Here is a 16,227-nt window from a genome sequence, read left to right as displayed (position 1 = left end):
TTAGATTCCTACACCCCATGGATCAAGGTTTAAAATCTCATTTTGATGCAAAGTTTTCGTTTCAAGAAAAAACGAAATAATCTTTTATCAAAGCATTCCAAGACAATACAAAACATTGAATGTTTGGGGGTCAATTTTTGCGCTACTTTAGGCCGAAACCATAATGTTTTGATGGAATATTCTGCCAAAACATTTCGAAATGTCACAAAAATTTGAACCATGCCATGGATATGTATGTGATACGTTTTTTTTCCCTTAGTGATTGCAAGATATTGACTAGCGTTTATCGTAGACATCGTAAGATTTCCCATCACATAATCCATTTTTATCCTCATTCGTATATAGAAACAAATTTGATTTAAATTAATTTAATGCCTAATCCAGGAATCTTATTTTTTTAAGGTTTGCCAAATCTGATACTTCGTAGCCATGTCACTTGCACCCCTCTTATGCGACATAGCTTGCCCTAATCCTAGCTGATGCCACACTGCAGTGCAGAATGGGTCTCCGTTCCTTTTCTATCTTTCAGTTAATTTCTATAAAAACTTCTTTTATAGGCCGTAATCTCTCCACCTCTCAATGCTGCCAAATCAAATCTTTCGGCAACTTCATAACTTAGATCTGTTCAACTAATTTTCAGAACCTAATAATCTACTTATTTCTATCTCCGTGGTCAAAAACCATTTACTCACTCACTACAGATTCAGATGTCTTCTGAATTATCAATCTAAGGCCTTAATTTTAAGAATCTTTAAAAACCTATATCCGACTTATTTCAACCTCCTTTGTCTTGGAAAACCATTTACACATACATTGATTCAGATGTGTTCTGAACTCTCAATAACAGAAAACTTGACTTTGGACATAATTGAATCAAGGGAAATGATTCGCTTAGCCGAGCCCACAAAGTCTTTGTCTGGCTAAAGTACGTAAGTATTAATAATTGGTGAATCCTCCAAAACTTGCATGTAATATCTTCTAAAGATTTCAAAAATCAATCTAGAAAATGAGAGTTTAACAGTTAAAATTGGTCTAAAACTATGGTTTTATCATTCCCAAGAATAACCAAACTACAAGGTTAATCTTCCACAGAAATTGAACTGAAATAAGGGTTTAACAGATCCCAAAATGCTGTGAAATATTAATCTACCTCGCCAAAAAACTTGTGTGTAAACAGGGTTTGAGAGCAAATTCAAATTCAAACCATGATTAAAGCCAAAGCTTTTTAGTTTCAGTTGATGAATGCAAACAAGTTTTTGCCATCAATTTGTAATTGCAGCATTGACAGGCCATCGCTTTGAAAGAAAGAAAAAAAAAATTCCCACAAATAGCCTAATGTACATCTTTCATCTCTGTTTGTCAAAATTGAACCATTATATAAAGCCAAAGCGTTTTTTGTTTCAGTTGACAAATGCAAACAAGTTTCTGCCATCGACTTGCAACTGCAATTGCAAAGTGCTTTGATTATTGAGGCATATCGTGGACAGGCCATCGCTTTAAAAGGAAAAAAAATATATTGCCACTAATAACCTAATATACTTTTTTCACATATGGTTGTTAAGATTATTTTTTTATGTCCCAAGTATTGTTCTTTGACAGTTGGTTGGTAAGAATCATTTTAATGCTTGGGGATATATTCCCCAAGTGATATCGATCATTAGCGCTTAGATTTGTAATGAAGGCTATAGAGTTTTGTCACCTCTCCTACTTTCTCTCCCTCTCCATAAAAAGTAGGATTTGTTGAGGACAAATTGTTTGCTCTGAATTTGTGGTTGTTTTTGGATATCCTTACAATTTTTATTTTAATGAAATAATTGTATCTTTGTAAAAGTGGGTCAAAACTCATTCTTCTTGAAGAAAATGGAAGAAATAGTTGATCAATTATGATAATTTAGATTGGATTTTTGCAGTTCTTGAGGACTCAAACCATTGACAGCCCACCACATATAAACCATCGCCTCTTGGGTCTATCAACTGTTCTACGAAGATAAGGATTATACTTCTTTGTTAGAGAAAGACAATCAAATAATTCCCAATTAGGATGAATGCCTCTCTTGAACATATGGTACTGTTTTTCATGAGTTTTTCTAGTTTAAATCTTCATGTGAACTGTGTTTGTTGTGTGTGTTACTGTCCAATCCAAAATGATAGATAGGAAGAAAGAGATGAGAACCAAAAAAAAAAAAAAATTCTAGGAAGTCAGGACTTATATTTCCACACCAACTTTTGCTAGAAAACAGCAATGTTTCTTCGATTTTGGTTTGCTCAATAGAAAGAGATAACAGATTGGCTGTTGAATTCCAAAAGAGATTTAAGTATGGGCATGTCATGATAAAAGTTTCAAGAAGGTTAACTAATTTTTCTTACAAGCAGACCAAAATCAGAAAGCATCATTAGTTAGATATGAAGAAATGGGATGCTATAAAAAAGAGTTGGTGTGACAATAGAAATCCTCTTTGTTATTAAACCTTGCTATTTGTAGAAATTATTTTATAATTTATAGTAAAAATAATTAAAGAAATAAGAAAGACCAAATAAGATTAATCTCATCTCAAAGATAAAACTTGACATAGTTTTACAAAATATATTAAATCAGATGGGCAGTGGCAGTACTTGCCCCCTTTGACAACCATCATCTACAAGAGTAGTAAGGAAATAACCAAAATATCCTCATTTTCAATTTCTTGAAAGAAAGACAAAAAAAAAAAAAAAACTCCAAATATCCATCATCTTGAACCTCTGGATTTTTACGACAATATTTTTACCTAAAACAGACTTCCAGGTATCAGTGCATTATTTTGCAAAATCCACTAAGATGAACATTTTGTTATTTTCTTCGAATTAATTTATTTGATAATCTGGAATTTTGCTTTAAATTCCAACATGGGATAAGGAAGAATTCATCTCGCATAAGTCATTTTTTTTTAGTCTCTCATTGAAGGTTTAAGGAAGGGAGTCCGTTTGAAAAAAAAAATTGGAGAACAAACACTCTGCCTTACCATAAGATATTTTTGGTAATTGTTCAATTATCATTGAAAATTATTGGTGCCATGGCATTCATCATTGAAAACCTCAATTAAGATTCGTCATACGAGACCATCGTGCTTGGTCATTGTTTTTTTTACTGTTACAAATAGCTGAAAATCTCAATTAAGGTCCTCTGTACCGACGTTCAATTTAAGTAAAACCTTATGTACGTCTGATTCCACTCGTTTTGCTGGCTCCACCACCAGTGGAAGTGCCCCCAGCAGATCAGGAGCCTGCAGCTGCTCCCCAATCCCCCCTAAATGATAAGCGCACTGTTCCTAAGGAACGGCTGAGCCGCAGCCATAAGCTCAGAAGCACCACCAAATGAAGGTGTGGGTTCCTGAGCTCCAGCCTGTGGTGGAATATTCGGGCATGAGGGCGGGGGGAGGGGGCATTCTATTAAGTAATTTTCCAAAAAAAAAATTTAAAGCAATAGAAAGGCTAGTACTAAGCTCCCATCTGCAAAAATTCTTCCAAAATCTTACATCAGAATAAAATAAAGCATAGGATGCTTATAACTACTCATTTCCTTTAATTAATTTTTTTTTCAAAAAAAAAAACTTTCTTTCCCAATCAAAGGTCCTAATACAATTACATGAATAGTAGGATCACCTCCAACAAATGCTCTACGTAAGGTTTGACATGAAATACCAACTAAGAGTGTCAACGGGTGTAACCAATTACCCAACGCATACAAAACCAAAACCGAGTAGTCGATTTTGAGTCTGTCATTATGGACACAATCATTTTTGGGTCCCGATTTTGGATAACTATCTTAAGGACCTGATAAGAATTGGGTCTGCTTCAAGAACCCATTGGGTACCCGATTAGTAAATGTTTTTTATTTATAATAAAATTAATAATTTAATTAATAACAAAGAAATTTTATCTTGAAGTAAATGTACTTGAATTAAGTTGAAATATGAAGACGAGTAAGTTCTTAAAAACTTATTTACTTCTTCTCTATGTGAAGGGACATTCATTTTACACATTTTTAAATAATTTCAACAACAAATAAATGGTCTATAACATAATTTCTACAATTTTATTCACAAGTTTGATCTGCTTGAAGATTTCATTATTTGTCTTAACTTAAATGGAGGATTTCATGTTAAATTGTTTCATCTATAAATAATTATCTATTTCAAAGGATACTCATTTTTTTGTCTCATTTAAAAAAGAAATACATTATTATCTTAATGGGTACCCTATGGGTTTCGTGTATTTGTTAAGTCCATTGTGTTTCAAAGGATCTCATACCCAAAACTTAAATCGATAAGAACCATAACCAAGATTTTATATGACACTGACCCGTTGACACCACTAATACCAATTATGAAGAAAAAGATCAAAAACAGAAATGGAAGAAATCCAGAATATCAACAAAACAGAAAGCGACGTCAAACGATGCTTTGGAAACTACAATGAAAAATGAGGTGGTCAACAGATTCAGCTTGCAAAATCAAAATGACTGACAGTCGAAGCTAGTCCCCCCAGCAGGCAGCCAATTTAGGGGGAAATTGAAAAACAAGCCATATTTTTAAAGAATTTTTGTATCCCAGATGATGGAATCGAGAAGACAATACAATGGGCAAGTGGAGAAAGTATAATAAAAAGAATTAACTAAGAAAAACAATATTATATCTCGACTTCTCATCCAAACTTGAAGGTCCTCATCCCAAGGAGAAATTGGGGTGCCAAGAGGCATCTAATAAGGCTAGTCAAAGTGTTGACACCCCCAATCATCAAACCAAGCCTGAATTTGGTTGTCAACAAATATTTTATTCACCATTTTTCCCCTTGAAATGGGTAAAAGAGCAAACACTCGGGTAGTTCGTCCTTCTGTTGTTGAGAGAAAAATGGTTAAAAGAACCGGGAACTAAAATACCATACCCAAGTTTGTACTAGTTCACATCCGTTAGGTCAACACCCTTGTGTGATCAAATTTATTGAACTAAGCACCATTTCCACTTTAAACATAGAAGAATTTAACATTCTAAAATATACCATCACGATCCATATATATATGATTCACTTAAGAGGTTCCATTGTCAAATTTAGCATTCCTAGAGGGAGAAAGGTTAAGGTAGACAGAATGTGGGTTCAACAAGTTATGCCAAATCCATAAAAAGAAAACAACAAGATTATCACATATTTACCATTCAACTAAGCTTACCATTGTATAACAGAAGAAAATACAGGAATGGCTTAACCACAACAATTGCTTTTCTCCTGAATTGGTTGCCCCTTCATTTGAACAGTAGTGCCTTTGCTGTCAGAGCTGGGCTGGTTTCCCATTCTGTAGAAAATGGAAAAAACAATGATAATGGAAATTAATTTGTGACATATGGTGGGGAATAAAGAAGAAATAAAAAAGAATAATGGTGAAGGAGTCTGATTCAGGTAATAAGGTTGAAGGCGCCAACTTAGCTAAGTTGGTAAAGGTTTGCGATTGTTGATACCATGACCTGGGTTGAAAAAACAGCCTTCACCCTCTATTGCTGACCACTAACCTTGCTTGCCTAGAGAGAGAAAAAATCATGTAATAAGGTCGACATTACTTCCTAAATGTTGCAGTTCAGGATCTCTTGGGTTCTTCCTAATACGACTTTCTACCTCTTTCAGAGTAGGGATTTGCCCTGTTTCTTGAGGAGATAGAACATTTTGTGGAGGTTTCTTCCTTTTGCCATTTGTGGGGGAATTTGGTTGGAAAGGAACAGGAGAATTTTTAGAGGGGTGACCTCAAACTTTCATAAGATTACCTTGCACATTTTGGGGATTTTATTTTTTTGGTGCAAGTTATACCCTGACTTTAAGAGGGCCTTCTATGAAGACTTTGTTTCTAAGTGGGAAGCTTTGATGGATTATAAGGAGCTCCTGAGTCAGTCATCTCAACCGCCTTGTTTGTATTCATTGTATCGTTTCTGCTCATGAATGAATATATACTTATCAAAAAAAAAAATGTTGCAGTACAGGGTGCCCTACTTGGAAAAAAAAAATGGGAGTAAGGAATCCAAATATTCTGGGAAAGAACTGCATCCCACTAGTAATGCTAACAGTATATCTGCTGTGAACATATCTTTAATGCCAAAATTCAACCCAGTGTGATGATTGAGACCATATCCATCACATTCTTCACATGACAACCAAAACATATAACATAGAACTAACGACGACCATCCTATTGGTTATTTCTGGCATAAATCCAGGTGAGACCCATTTAATGATAGACACAAGTCCATTAGATGTGTGCCATGTGTTCAAAACTACAAGTATTCTATTAGATTTCTCCATACTTTGGATTTTAGGCACTGGACAGCAACCATCAAAGATTTTGCCGCTGAGCTTTCTAAAAATGTTTATCATCATACAATGTATTAGCTTGAAAGATTTTGAAATATGATGAGAACAAATAACTGAAGGCAGTAAGCAATAACCATCACAGATAACAACCACTTCAAGGTAGTAACCATTGAACAAAACAATAAATTCTGGTACTGATGGGGTTCCTCCAAAAGATCAAGAATCCAATCTACAGTTGTAGTTAAAGTGAAAGATCATGAGTTGTGATTTTACCTTTTCTTAATCTCCGCAGCCATGGTTAAGAAAGCTTGCTCCACATTTATTGAGTCTTTGGCACTAGTCTCGAGAAATGGGATTCCAAGCTCATCAGCAAATGCCTGCAGTTCATTTTACAAGTGAAATCATTAGATAAAGTAAATAATATTGGTTGGACATACAATAAAATTTGGTATGAGCCTTCAGATCTGTTGAATTTTTTTTCCAAGTTTTTGAATATCAAAAGCTGTTTGATTGGTATAATCAATCAATGTAGACTCTTAATGTCTTAAAAAATAAAATGATTCCAGAGTTCATCAGTTCTCGAAAGCCAGCTTTCTAACTATATATAATATTTTCGAAATGATAACGTAGGTTAGTCCTCGTACTACCACCTAATCTATATCCCAAAAACAGTGAATGGCCTTGTTATTCTGGACTATAAGTAGTGGATCCTATGAGGGTGACCTTGATCAAAAAACGTCCTTATGTTAATAGAACATGACATGGGATAGTTCCTAGGTGAGGGATTAGCATGGTTGGTCCACTGGCTAACAGGGCTTGGTATAAGGGTCATGTATGCATGCACTGGGTCACTTGCATAGGCAAATACCCTACCCCATGCCTTAGTTGGGTTCCAATGACGGATTGGATATCCCGATGTCAACGTGCCCCGTGTGAAATTTCATTACTTGAATGATGAGCCAAAGACTGTATTGGTAGAGAGAGTCCTCATTACAATAGCATGCAAGTTTGCTTTTTTGAGTACCAAGATATGATTAGGAATGGATTCAGGCCTGGGCTAACTATGTCACGTTATTTTGTTGCTCAGTCCCCCCACTGTGAAATTTCTTCAGCAGTGACATTGACAACACATCACCTTCAAGAAGCCCAATTGGCATACACGTACACATGTATCATGATTATATTGAACTATGCTTACCTCCGATTTTTTTCTAGAAAGAAAAAAAAATGTTGGAGAAAAAAGAGAAAGGAAACATTTCTATCCAATTACTAAATAAACATAAGTATTAAAATATCAAAGAACTATAATTGCTTATAACTAAATAAATTGGAAACCACCAACTCTCTCTTAAAGTCATTCTTTCAGTGCATAACTATTCAAATAAAGAGTGGCACTGTTGTACCTGTCAGGTCATGTTGACAGGGATATGTGTGAATAAATGGGCGAGAACCTCTACAGATACTAGACGTGTCATGTCATTGTCACATAGGGCAAAAAAGGGCTAGTGATGGAGCCAAACTAATAGGCCTTGTACATCAAATGTTCAAATGTTAAAGATCAAGTCATCTTAAACCACAATAAATAGATGCATAGAGAAGAGTCCACTTCTTTAATCTTGCTAGGATTCGAGATAGGTACCTTTCAAAAGGCATTACTCTTACTAGGATATCCAATTGAGAAACCATTAAGCGCATCAAAAAGATCTTTCTAAGACTTATAGTAGCTACTTCACAACTTTATTAAGACTGTTAAGTGTTATGGGCCTAAACTATGTTAGAAGTTTTGGTGTAATGATTGGATGCCATTTAATAGATTTTCTTAATTGTTAGAAAAAACATTTACATTAGTTAAGGTGGATGCTCAATATTTTCTACTTAAACTCTTAAAAAAGGTTTAAGGTTTTATCGCGTAAATGTTGTGTGAGCATTATAAATGATATTTACTATTATTGAAATAGATTTGCCTGTAAGGTTTTGTTTTGTTTCTTGGTGAACTCTTGGGAGTGCTTGCACTTCACCCTATACAAGGGTTTTCCTAGATTTTCCATTATTTGGCTACGATAGTGGCCAAAGTTTTGATTCTTCATTACACCACTCTTCTAGCTGCATCATGTGATTTGCTTTTCCCATTTCAACTAACCCATGCATCATCTTACTTTTCTTCAAACATTTGCAGCCTTGAGTTCTTGCCTTTATACCTATTACCTAACAGTGCATAATGACTTGTCAAACAAAATATATTGTTTTTACTAGTTTAAAATTTGTCTAATTTTAGCAAGGAATGGATAAACTAGTATTTTTCTCTAATAATTCCCAGATCAGTACAGCCAAAGTGTAATCAACTGAACTTGGACTCATTAAAACTGAACGCGAATTACCTTGGCAGTTTGTGTGTCCACAACCTTGTTCTCAACCAAATCACATTTATTTCCAACAAGAAGCTTGCATACGCTATCATTTGCATATCTGTCAATCTCATTCAACCACTGCTTGACATTGTTGAAGCTTTCCATCTCAGTAACATCGTAGACAATCTGTTGAAATCTCAGAATATCAATTGTAATATTGGGAAGTCAAAAAAACTGAAATGCATTTTTCCCAATTTCTTAGTACAAAAACACCAGTGTGAATATGTTTCAGAAAATGCCATAAGATTGCCTTCACACGAACCTATCATAGTTTCGTCTTATCAATTGAAAAACTAATTCTTAAGATCCCTTTTTATAAGAAAAACCATAAAAATGATGACAAACACCTTTTGTTTCCATTTGGATCTTAGCAGTAAATCCTAAAAAGTAAGCATGAAATACATATCTGACAAACCATCAAGCTCATGAACCTCAAACAAGATTTTTCTCTAGAGACAAAAGCAGTTTTTATTTGTGATATAAGACTACAAGAGAGAAAGTAATCCTCAAATTCCAATGAGATTTGTCTCCTAGTTTTACTATTCAATGAAAATCTTAGGAAATATTGGAATAGCTTAGTTTTACGTGAGATATATAACTAGTTTTGAGAAAATTTATAACACAAACTCTCCAAAGAAAATTTCTACGGGTTTTATCATTTGATAAATTATGTAGAATATTGCAAGAATATTTTCAAATAAGACACTTGTGAGACAGCCACCAGCTGCGCCAATATAATACTAGCGAAGACAACAAAAAAAATAGCAATGTGCAGGGAAATGTTTTTAGGAAAATGAATCAATCTGTGATAAACGTCCCACAACAAAAAAAAATAAACAAGAAACGGCACCCATAATCTTTAAAGAATTAAATTAGATTCATTGGTATGGGAAAAGAAAATTTCAAGGGTCTCGAACAGATAAAAGAACTATTCAGAAATACAGTATGTATGACAAGTAAAATTGGCTGCAATGTCGATGTGTTTAATAAAATATCAGAAGCATTTATGCTTGGATATCTGTAAACCAACAATGAAAACTTTGGTTTCATATAATCAGAAATATGCACAGAGCAATAAGCCCTTAGCAAAAAAAAAATGTACAATTGAATGAAAGAAATTTTTGTTTCTGTTCAAGAAATTAGATGAAAGAATTTCTTACAATGATTCCATGTGCCCCTCGGTAGTAACTGCTGGTTATAGTCCTAAATCGTTCTTGTCCTGCAGTGTCCCACTAAAGGGAACAAAAACATCATAGATTCCATGAAAGCATCATTAAGTATACTCATAGAAAAGGCAACATTATGCTTCTCTCCTCAGAATATGACATAACACAGCTTCCGTCTGCAAATTTTCTCCACTAAAAAAAGGCATGAGAGAAACAACCTGAGGCTTTTCCAAGCAAGGGGAAATAAAACTGAAGGTTGGATGGCTCGGTGATACTACATTGGTGCCCAAAACTCTTCTAAGCGAAAAAAAAAAAAAAAAAACGGACACCAGTAGGAAAGGTTATGATGGCTTGGAAGGGTTACATTGATTCCCCAAGTCTTTCAAATATCATATCTGAAGGGAAACAATCTAAGACAACCCAAGCATAAAGTAGCTACAAATGCCATGTTTTCTTCTTCTTTTTTCTTCCTGGATCATTACTAACATACACTCGATCATACGTGTCTTTCGTGATATCATATAGGTGCAAAAAATTTAAAATGTAACATGAACACCGAAACCATTCAGGGATTCTAAGGAGAGCCAGCCAATCTCTTTCGAGAAAAAATACATCATCTCATTGGTTGCACCAGTACTGATTTCATTTTTCGGATTAGTACTTTATGTCTGTTTTGGTTTCTATCTGCATTTAAAACAATAAATCTTTGCACTTAACAACTTCCCTCAAAACCAATTTCCACTAGAAAAATAACACACAAGAGATTATTGGGGCACCCTTTCTAATGAAACATCAAATCCACCAAATGCAACATTCACCATTGTTATGGTCATAGTTGGCACTTCGGCATAGAGTAAAAACATGGAACAGAGAAAATTCAAGTACAATCCGGTTCTGTTGATCATAATTTCAGTAATGACACAAATGAGGGAAAAAAATATTGAAACTTTATTTTTTTATGTTAAAAATATTTTTTCAATAATACAAAAAATAATCTGTATAATAGATAAATTCCAAATTAGTAACAATATTACCAGTATAATTTGCCGACTTGGTAACAGTGGTTCTGTTCTATGCTATAAGGATCAATGCTCATTTTAAAGAGGAGGGCAACTAGGTCTTTTCATTTAATCTAATAAGAGAAGCTTCATTAGTTAATTACAACTCACAATCTGAAGCTTGATGGTCTTGCCGTCCAGCTCCACAGTCCTAATTTTCTGGGGAAAAATTCAATTTTTTGTTACAAATGTAAATGTCATGAACTAATAATACTAAATTTAAAATAAAATTGAAAGAACAAAGAGAAACTCACGAAATCGACTCCTATCGTGCTAATGTAGCTATCAACATAAGAATCATCCTGAAAAATTTTGAATAAAAATGATTAACCCTAAGAATTCAACTCGAAATGTGAAACCGAAACTATTAGTACTATTTTCCCCTTTTTTTCGAATACAAAATCAGACCATAACTTACAGCGAATCTGAGAAGAAGGCATGATTTACCAACAGAGGAGTCTCCAATTAACAGAAGTTTGAACAGATAATCGCTGATTTAAAAAATAAAAAAAATAAAAAAACTGTAGATTAAATTGCACAAAATAGCTTAAAAACCAGTAAAAATGGGAGATTGAGATATAAAGATCGAATCTTACTATTCGTTGCTCATATTGGGAAATTTCGATGAAAGCTGATGAGTTTTGAGGACACTTTTGCTCTTCTTTTAGGGTTTGGAGAGGGGAGTTTGAACTTTGAAGGGAAGAAAAGAAGCAGGTCTCTTTTACCGGTCAAAACGCCAAAGCCCTCTGCCTCTCTCCCTTTCCCACCACCTTTACAAGTTAACTAGCGAGCGACTAGTTGCACTTGCACCCACGTTTTTCCTTGCATGAAAACAATTACGAAAAAATAAGTGAAATGATCAAATTGATCCTAATAAATAAAAAAAATTCACATTCACTCTTGAAAAGTTAGGGCCTGTGTGGATTGACTTTTCTAAGTACTTCTGACTTTTGCGGGGAGTTAGAAGCACTTTAAAGGTGTTTGGATAAATTACTCCTAGAAAGAACTACTTTACTGTGGAGTCATTTTAGTGCTTTTTCACGGAGTACCGATGGTGCTACTTCTCTAAACTACTCTTGCGCGGAGCCACAAAATATTATCAAAATGACGAGATTAGGACAAGTATGCTCCTCATAAATTTCAAAAATTACAAATCTACCCTCAAAAAAGCAATTGAAATAATATTATATTACTATCCATTGATATGGTGGTAGCCTTTTGGTGTAACATTTGAGACAAGTATACCCCTCATAAATTTTGAAAATTACAAGCATACCCTTAAAAATGCAATTACAGTAATACTATATTACTATCCATTGATGTGGTGATAGCTTTTTGGTATAGCATTTGGGACAAGTATGTCCATCATAAATTTTGAAAATTACAAGCATACCCTCAAAAATGCAATTAAATAATATTTTATTATTATCCATTGATGTGGTGGTAGTCTTTTAGTATAGCATTTGAATTTGAATTTCTAACTCCCCCAATTGCTTACTCAATGATTTATCCATGAGCATTCCAACTATGGTTGAAATTTTCTTATTGGAAAATTGATGTGAACAATTACACACAAATTTACTATCCATTGATGTGGTGAAAGCTTCTTCATATTTTTAGTGGTTGTATATATTTGCTCACAATATTTTCTATTTATTTATAATTGTTGGGTGTTTATATTAGTTTTTCTGGATAAAAACAATAACTTTTATTTCTTTTGAAGAATAATTTGTTGAGTTATAATGTTAATAATAGTAACTGATACTTATAAGGGCTTTTTGATCATTTAAACAGAATTCAAAATAGTTTCCAAACACAAAACTCTATCAAAAGTACTTCTAACAGTACTTTTCAGAACCTGCATCCTAACACACAACAGTTATCCACTTACTCCAGACAGTACTTAAAAAAGTACTTATGTTCTAAGTACTTTTGGCTCCTGTATCCACACGGGCCCTTAACTTCTTTTTTTTCGATAGAAATTTATTTATCCAAGTACTATTGAAATGTATCAAGTTCTTTCAGATAGATTTGATATTGTTAAATATTTTTATAACTAATTATTGAATAAAACTTCATTTGATTTTTTTTATATTTTTTATTATCAAGATTTTTTGACATCCTCTAGATCAAGATTTGAAATTTCTACTGTCATTTTTAACCGCCTTTATAAGTTCTAATATATTTTTTCTTCTATAAAAAAAATGATTGTTGAAATTTTTGTAAAAGAAGAATATGAGTGTGTGGGTGAGAGAGAAAAAGAGAGAAGAAGAAGAGGATTGAATGAGGTTTGTTGGGTTGGTATGTGCAAAGAATAATTGAAAAGAAATGTGGATGCAAAGAGTATTTTAAAATTTAGAGTGCAAGTAGTACATGGTGCAAATAACCCGACCCTTGCTACTAATTATCATTTAAACAAAGGTAAATTATACTTTGACCCTTTGTAATTTGGCATAATTCCATTTTTACACCCTAACGTTTTGATTATAGCACTTACCTCCCTTACTGTTATCTAAGGGATTCACTAACCCCCTTCCATCAAATTGTCATCAACTTAACGGTTAAATTCCTTTTATAAAAATCATTTTACCTTTTTTTAAATGTTATTCTTTTTTATAACAAAAATATGACTAAAAAAAATGAGCTCAATGAATGCCTAGGTAGGGCATTTTAATTATTGTTTTAAAATTTGTTTTTTCTAATAAAAAGTAACATAAAATAAATAGGGTAAAATAACATCTAAATTCTAACCTCGTCAGTGAAAGGGGAGTTAAGTGCAATTATCAAAATGTTAGGGGGTCAAATGGAATTATGTCAAACTATAAAGGGCCAAAGTATAATTTACCCTTTAAACAAGGGTCATGATAACCGTGCCTACCGTATACGTTCTCAACGCCCATCTTTTCTATCTATTCTCTTATTCTTCACCATCTACCTCTTTATCTCTCTCAATCTTCTTCTTCTTCTTCTTCTTCTTCAAATTCATCTCTTTTTTTATTTTTGTGATAGGTTGAATCAATGGAGATTATGTTTTAGGATTTTTTCTCAAGTTACCTTTTTTTTTTTTTTGAATTTCTTTTAACTTTTTTGCATTTAATCATCAAGGAAGATGAAAAAAAAAATACTATTAAAACTAACAAAAACATCAACTCTATTCTCAAATAAAAATGAATCAGAAGATTCCTAACACCTGAACTGAAATAAAACTAATAAAAATAATTTCAATTCTCAAATGGAAGTGGACTCTAGTTGTCAATATGACCTACGAGTTGGTACTCCACTGGAGGTTCCTTTAACTACTCCTCAATTGGGGGGAGGATTTATATTTGAAATGATAGAATAAGTAATGGGGGAATTGCCTAGAAAGTAAATCACTATCTCAAACTAACAATCTCTTAAACATGGGGGAAAATCATTTTAATACATTTGAAATACATGTAATTTTCAATGTAAATAAAATCAAAGTGATATAATCATGTTGGAAACATAAACATAACATTATTTAAATAGTTTACAAGATAATTTCCACTTACATAAAATAAAATATTTTTAATAAATTAAGTAGAAGCAGTGGTAGTGTCGTTAAAAGTGTTGAGAATCATGACTGGATACCTCTTAGTCAGGATTTGAATATATTCTAGACTTCACCGACGTGGAACCTCATCATTAATTTTTGATTCTGTGCCTGGCCGTTGTACTTACCACAATTGGGTGGCCATTTATCATATTCAAGTTAGCCATTGACTATGACCATAAAATACAAATCTTTTCATGAAGTTTCAGTATGTTTGATTACTCTAGACTATTAATGATTATTAACTAGCTATCTTCATCTAAGCTTATCAGGTGAGCATATGATTCTCTAATAACATCTATACACTTCTACAAACTATCGTTACATCACATAGTTCACCGATAAAGATAGAGAGGAATCTCTTAGGTCTCAATTGTAACGCTACTCCCTTATGTATCACATACTACATAGGAGTTTACCACTATTTATCATGGGAGAGTATGTTACTCCAAAAATAACATCACAAACTATCCCTTCAAGCATTCACTCTTTAAAAAATCTCAAAATAGCTATATATATACTTTTTCATTTTGAAAACAAAATATAAATTAACACTAGAATAAACAACAGTACTCATCGACTCACAATAATATAATTTAAATAAACATGCAACATCGCCTTGTGATAACAAAAATAAAGTTAACCTTAGATATTCACTCGTCAACACACACATACAACGAGAGTCCACACTTTCTTTAATAGGGCCTCACACTTACAATGTTATCCTTCATACTCGTTAATGATTCAAATCACTTTGTTTTCAAAATGTCGAGACTTCAATCAAAATCCTTTATAAGATTTGAACGAGTTAAAATTGAAGTTTTAAACAAGTTTAAATGCCAAGAATCGTCTTTTAAAACTATATTTGAAGAAAATGATAAAAAACAGTTGAAAGTAGAGATAATTTTATCATCGAAAAATACTTATGTCGATAGCAACAATGAAATCAGTCGGTGGCTATTAGTGGTTGTCAGTTTCATCGATGGATTTGTCGTTGGCACTGATAGAACCTTTTCCAGAAATCAGTCGGTGGCTATTAGTGGTTGTGATTTTTTCGAAATTCCAAGCTTCGATTTTCTTTTAACCAATAAGAAAAACAATTTTTAAGACGTTGATTTATCCTTAAAACCTCAAACAATATAATCGATAATGATTTTTGCAAAAATATTTAACACTATATTAACACTATATTATATTTTTAGATTGAAAACTACAATACACGAAAAACTATAATTATTAATAAGTTCCAGAAATTCCCTACCTTAGATTTATTTTTTAGGAGTCTCGAAATCCGTTGTGGATCAAACTAGGTCGAAGGTTGTCTCTAAAATTTTTTCGAAGACTACTTCTTTGATTCCCCTTGAAGTCTAAGACGATTCGATTACTTCTCTCTTTTATGCCGAATCCTAACGCGACCTTTAGGTGGGTGGAAATCGAGATAGAAGGTGAAAGAGTGTAAAGTTTTCTCTAGAGTTTCTTTTTAAAGAGGAAAAGAATGTAAGAGAATTGAAACTCTGCATATTTACTTAAGTTTAGTATTTATAGAATCCCAAAGATGCAAAGGTCATTAACATATTTATTTCCTTTTGTTTAATAAGTCTATGTCTCAAACTTCGATTTTAGCGATTTTATAGTCTATTTTGATTAATTTTTTGGTATAGATCAAAGGGTATAGTCGGATTTGTTAGGAT

At 33.1% G+C, this 16,227-nt stretch overlaps 1 protein-coding gene across 1 annotated transcript; it reads right to left on the bottom strand.

The window, feature by feature from the left end:
• Positions 1-5,014: 5,014 nt before the first annotated feature.
• LOC147404572 (ras-related protein RABD1-like) lies at positions 5,015-11,775 on the bottom strand. Its single transcript, XM_086440610.1, has 8 exons — positions 11,559-11,775; positions 11,381-11,453; positions 11,217-11,264; positions 11,074-11,121; positions 9,899-9,970; positions 8,709-8,864; positions 6,604-6,707; positions 5,015-5,326 (listed from the first exon to the last, which is right to left on the bottom strand). Exons 1-8 carry the CDS (start codon positions 11,570-11,572, stop codon positions 5,236-5,238), a joined length of 606 nt encoding a protein of 201 aa, XP_086296736.1. The 5' UTR covers positions 11,573-11,775; the 3' UTR covers positions 5,015-5,235.
• Between the last annotated feature and the right edge of the window lie 4,452 nt (positions 11,776-16,227).

This window comes from Akebia trifoliata, chromosome 4 (genome assembly GCF_017979445.1).
Source record: "Akebia trifoliata isolate Shusen 1 chromosome 4, ASM1797944v1, whole genome shotgun sequence".
Classification (NCBI taxonomy): domain Eukaryota; kingdom Viridiplantae; phylum Streptophyta; class Magnoliopsida; order Ranunculales; family Lardizabalaceae; genus Akebia; species Akebia trifoliata.
This window is presented reverse-complemented; position numbering and strand designations above follow the sequence as displayed.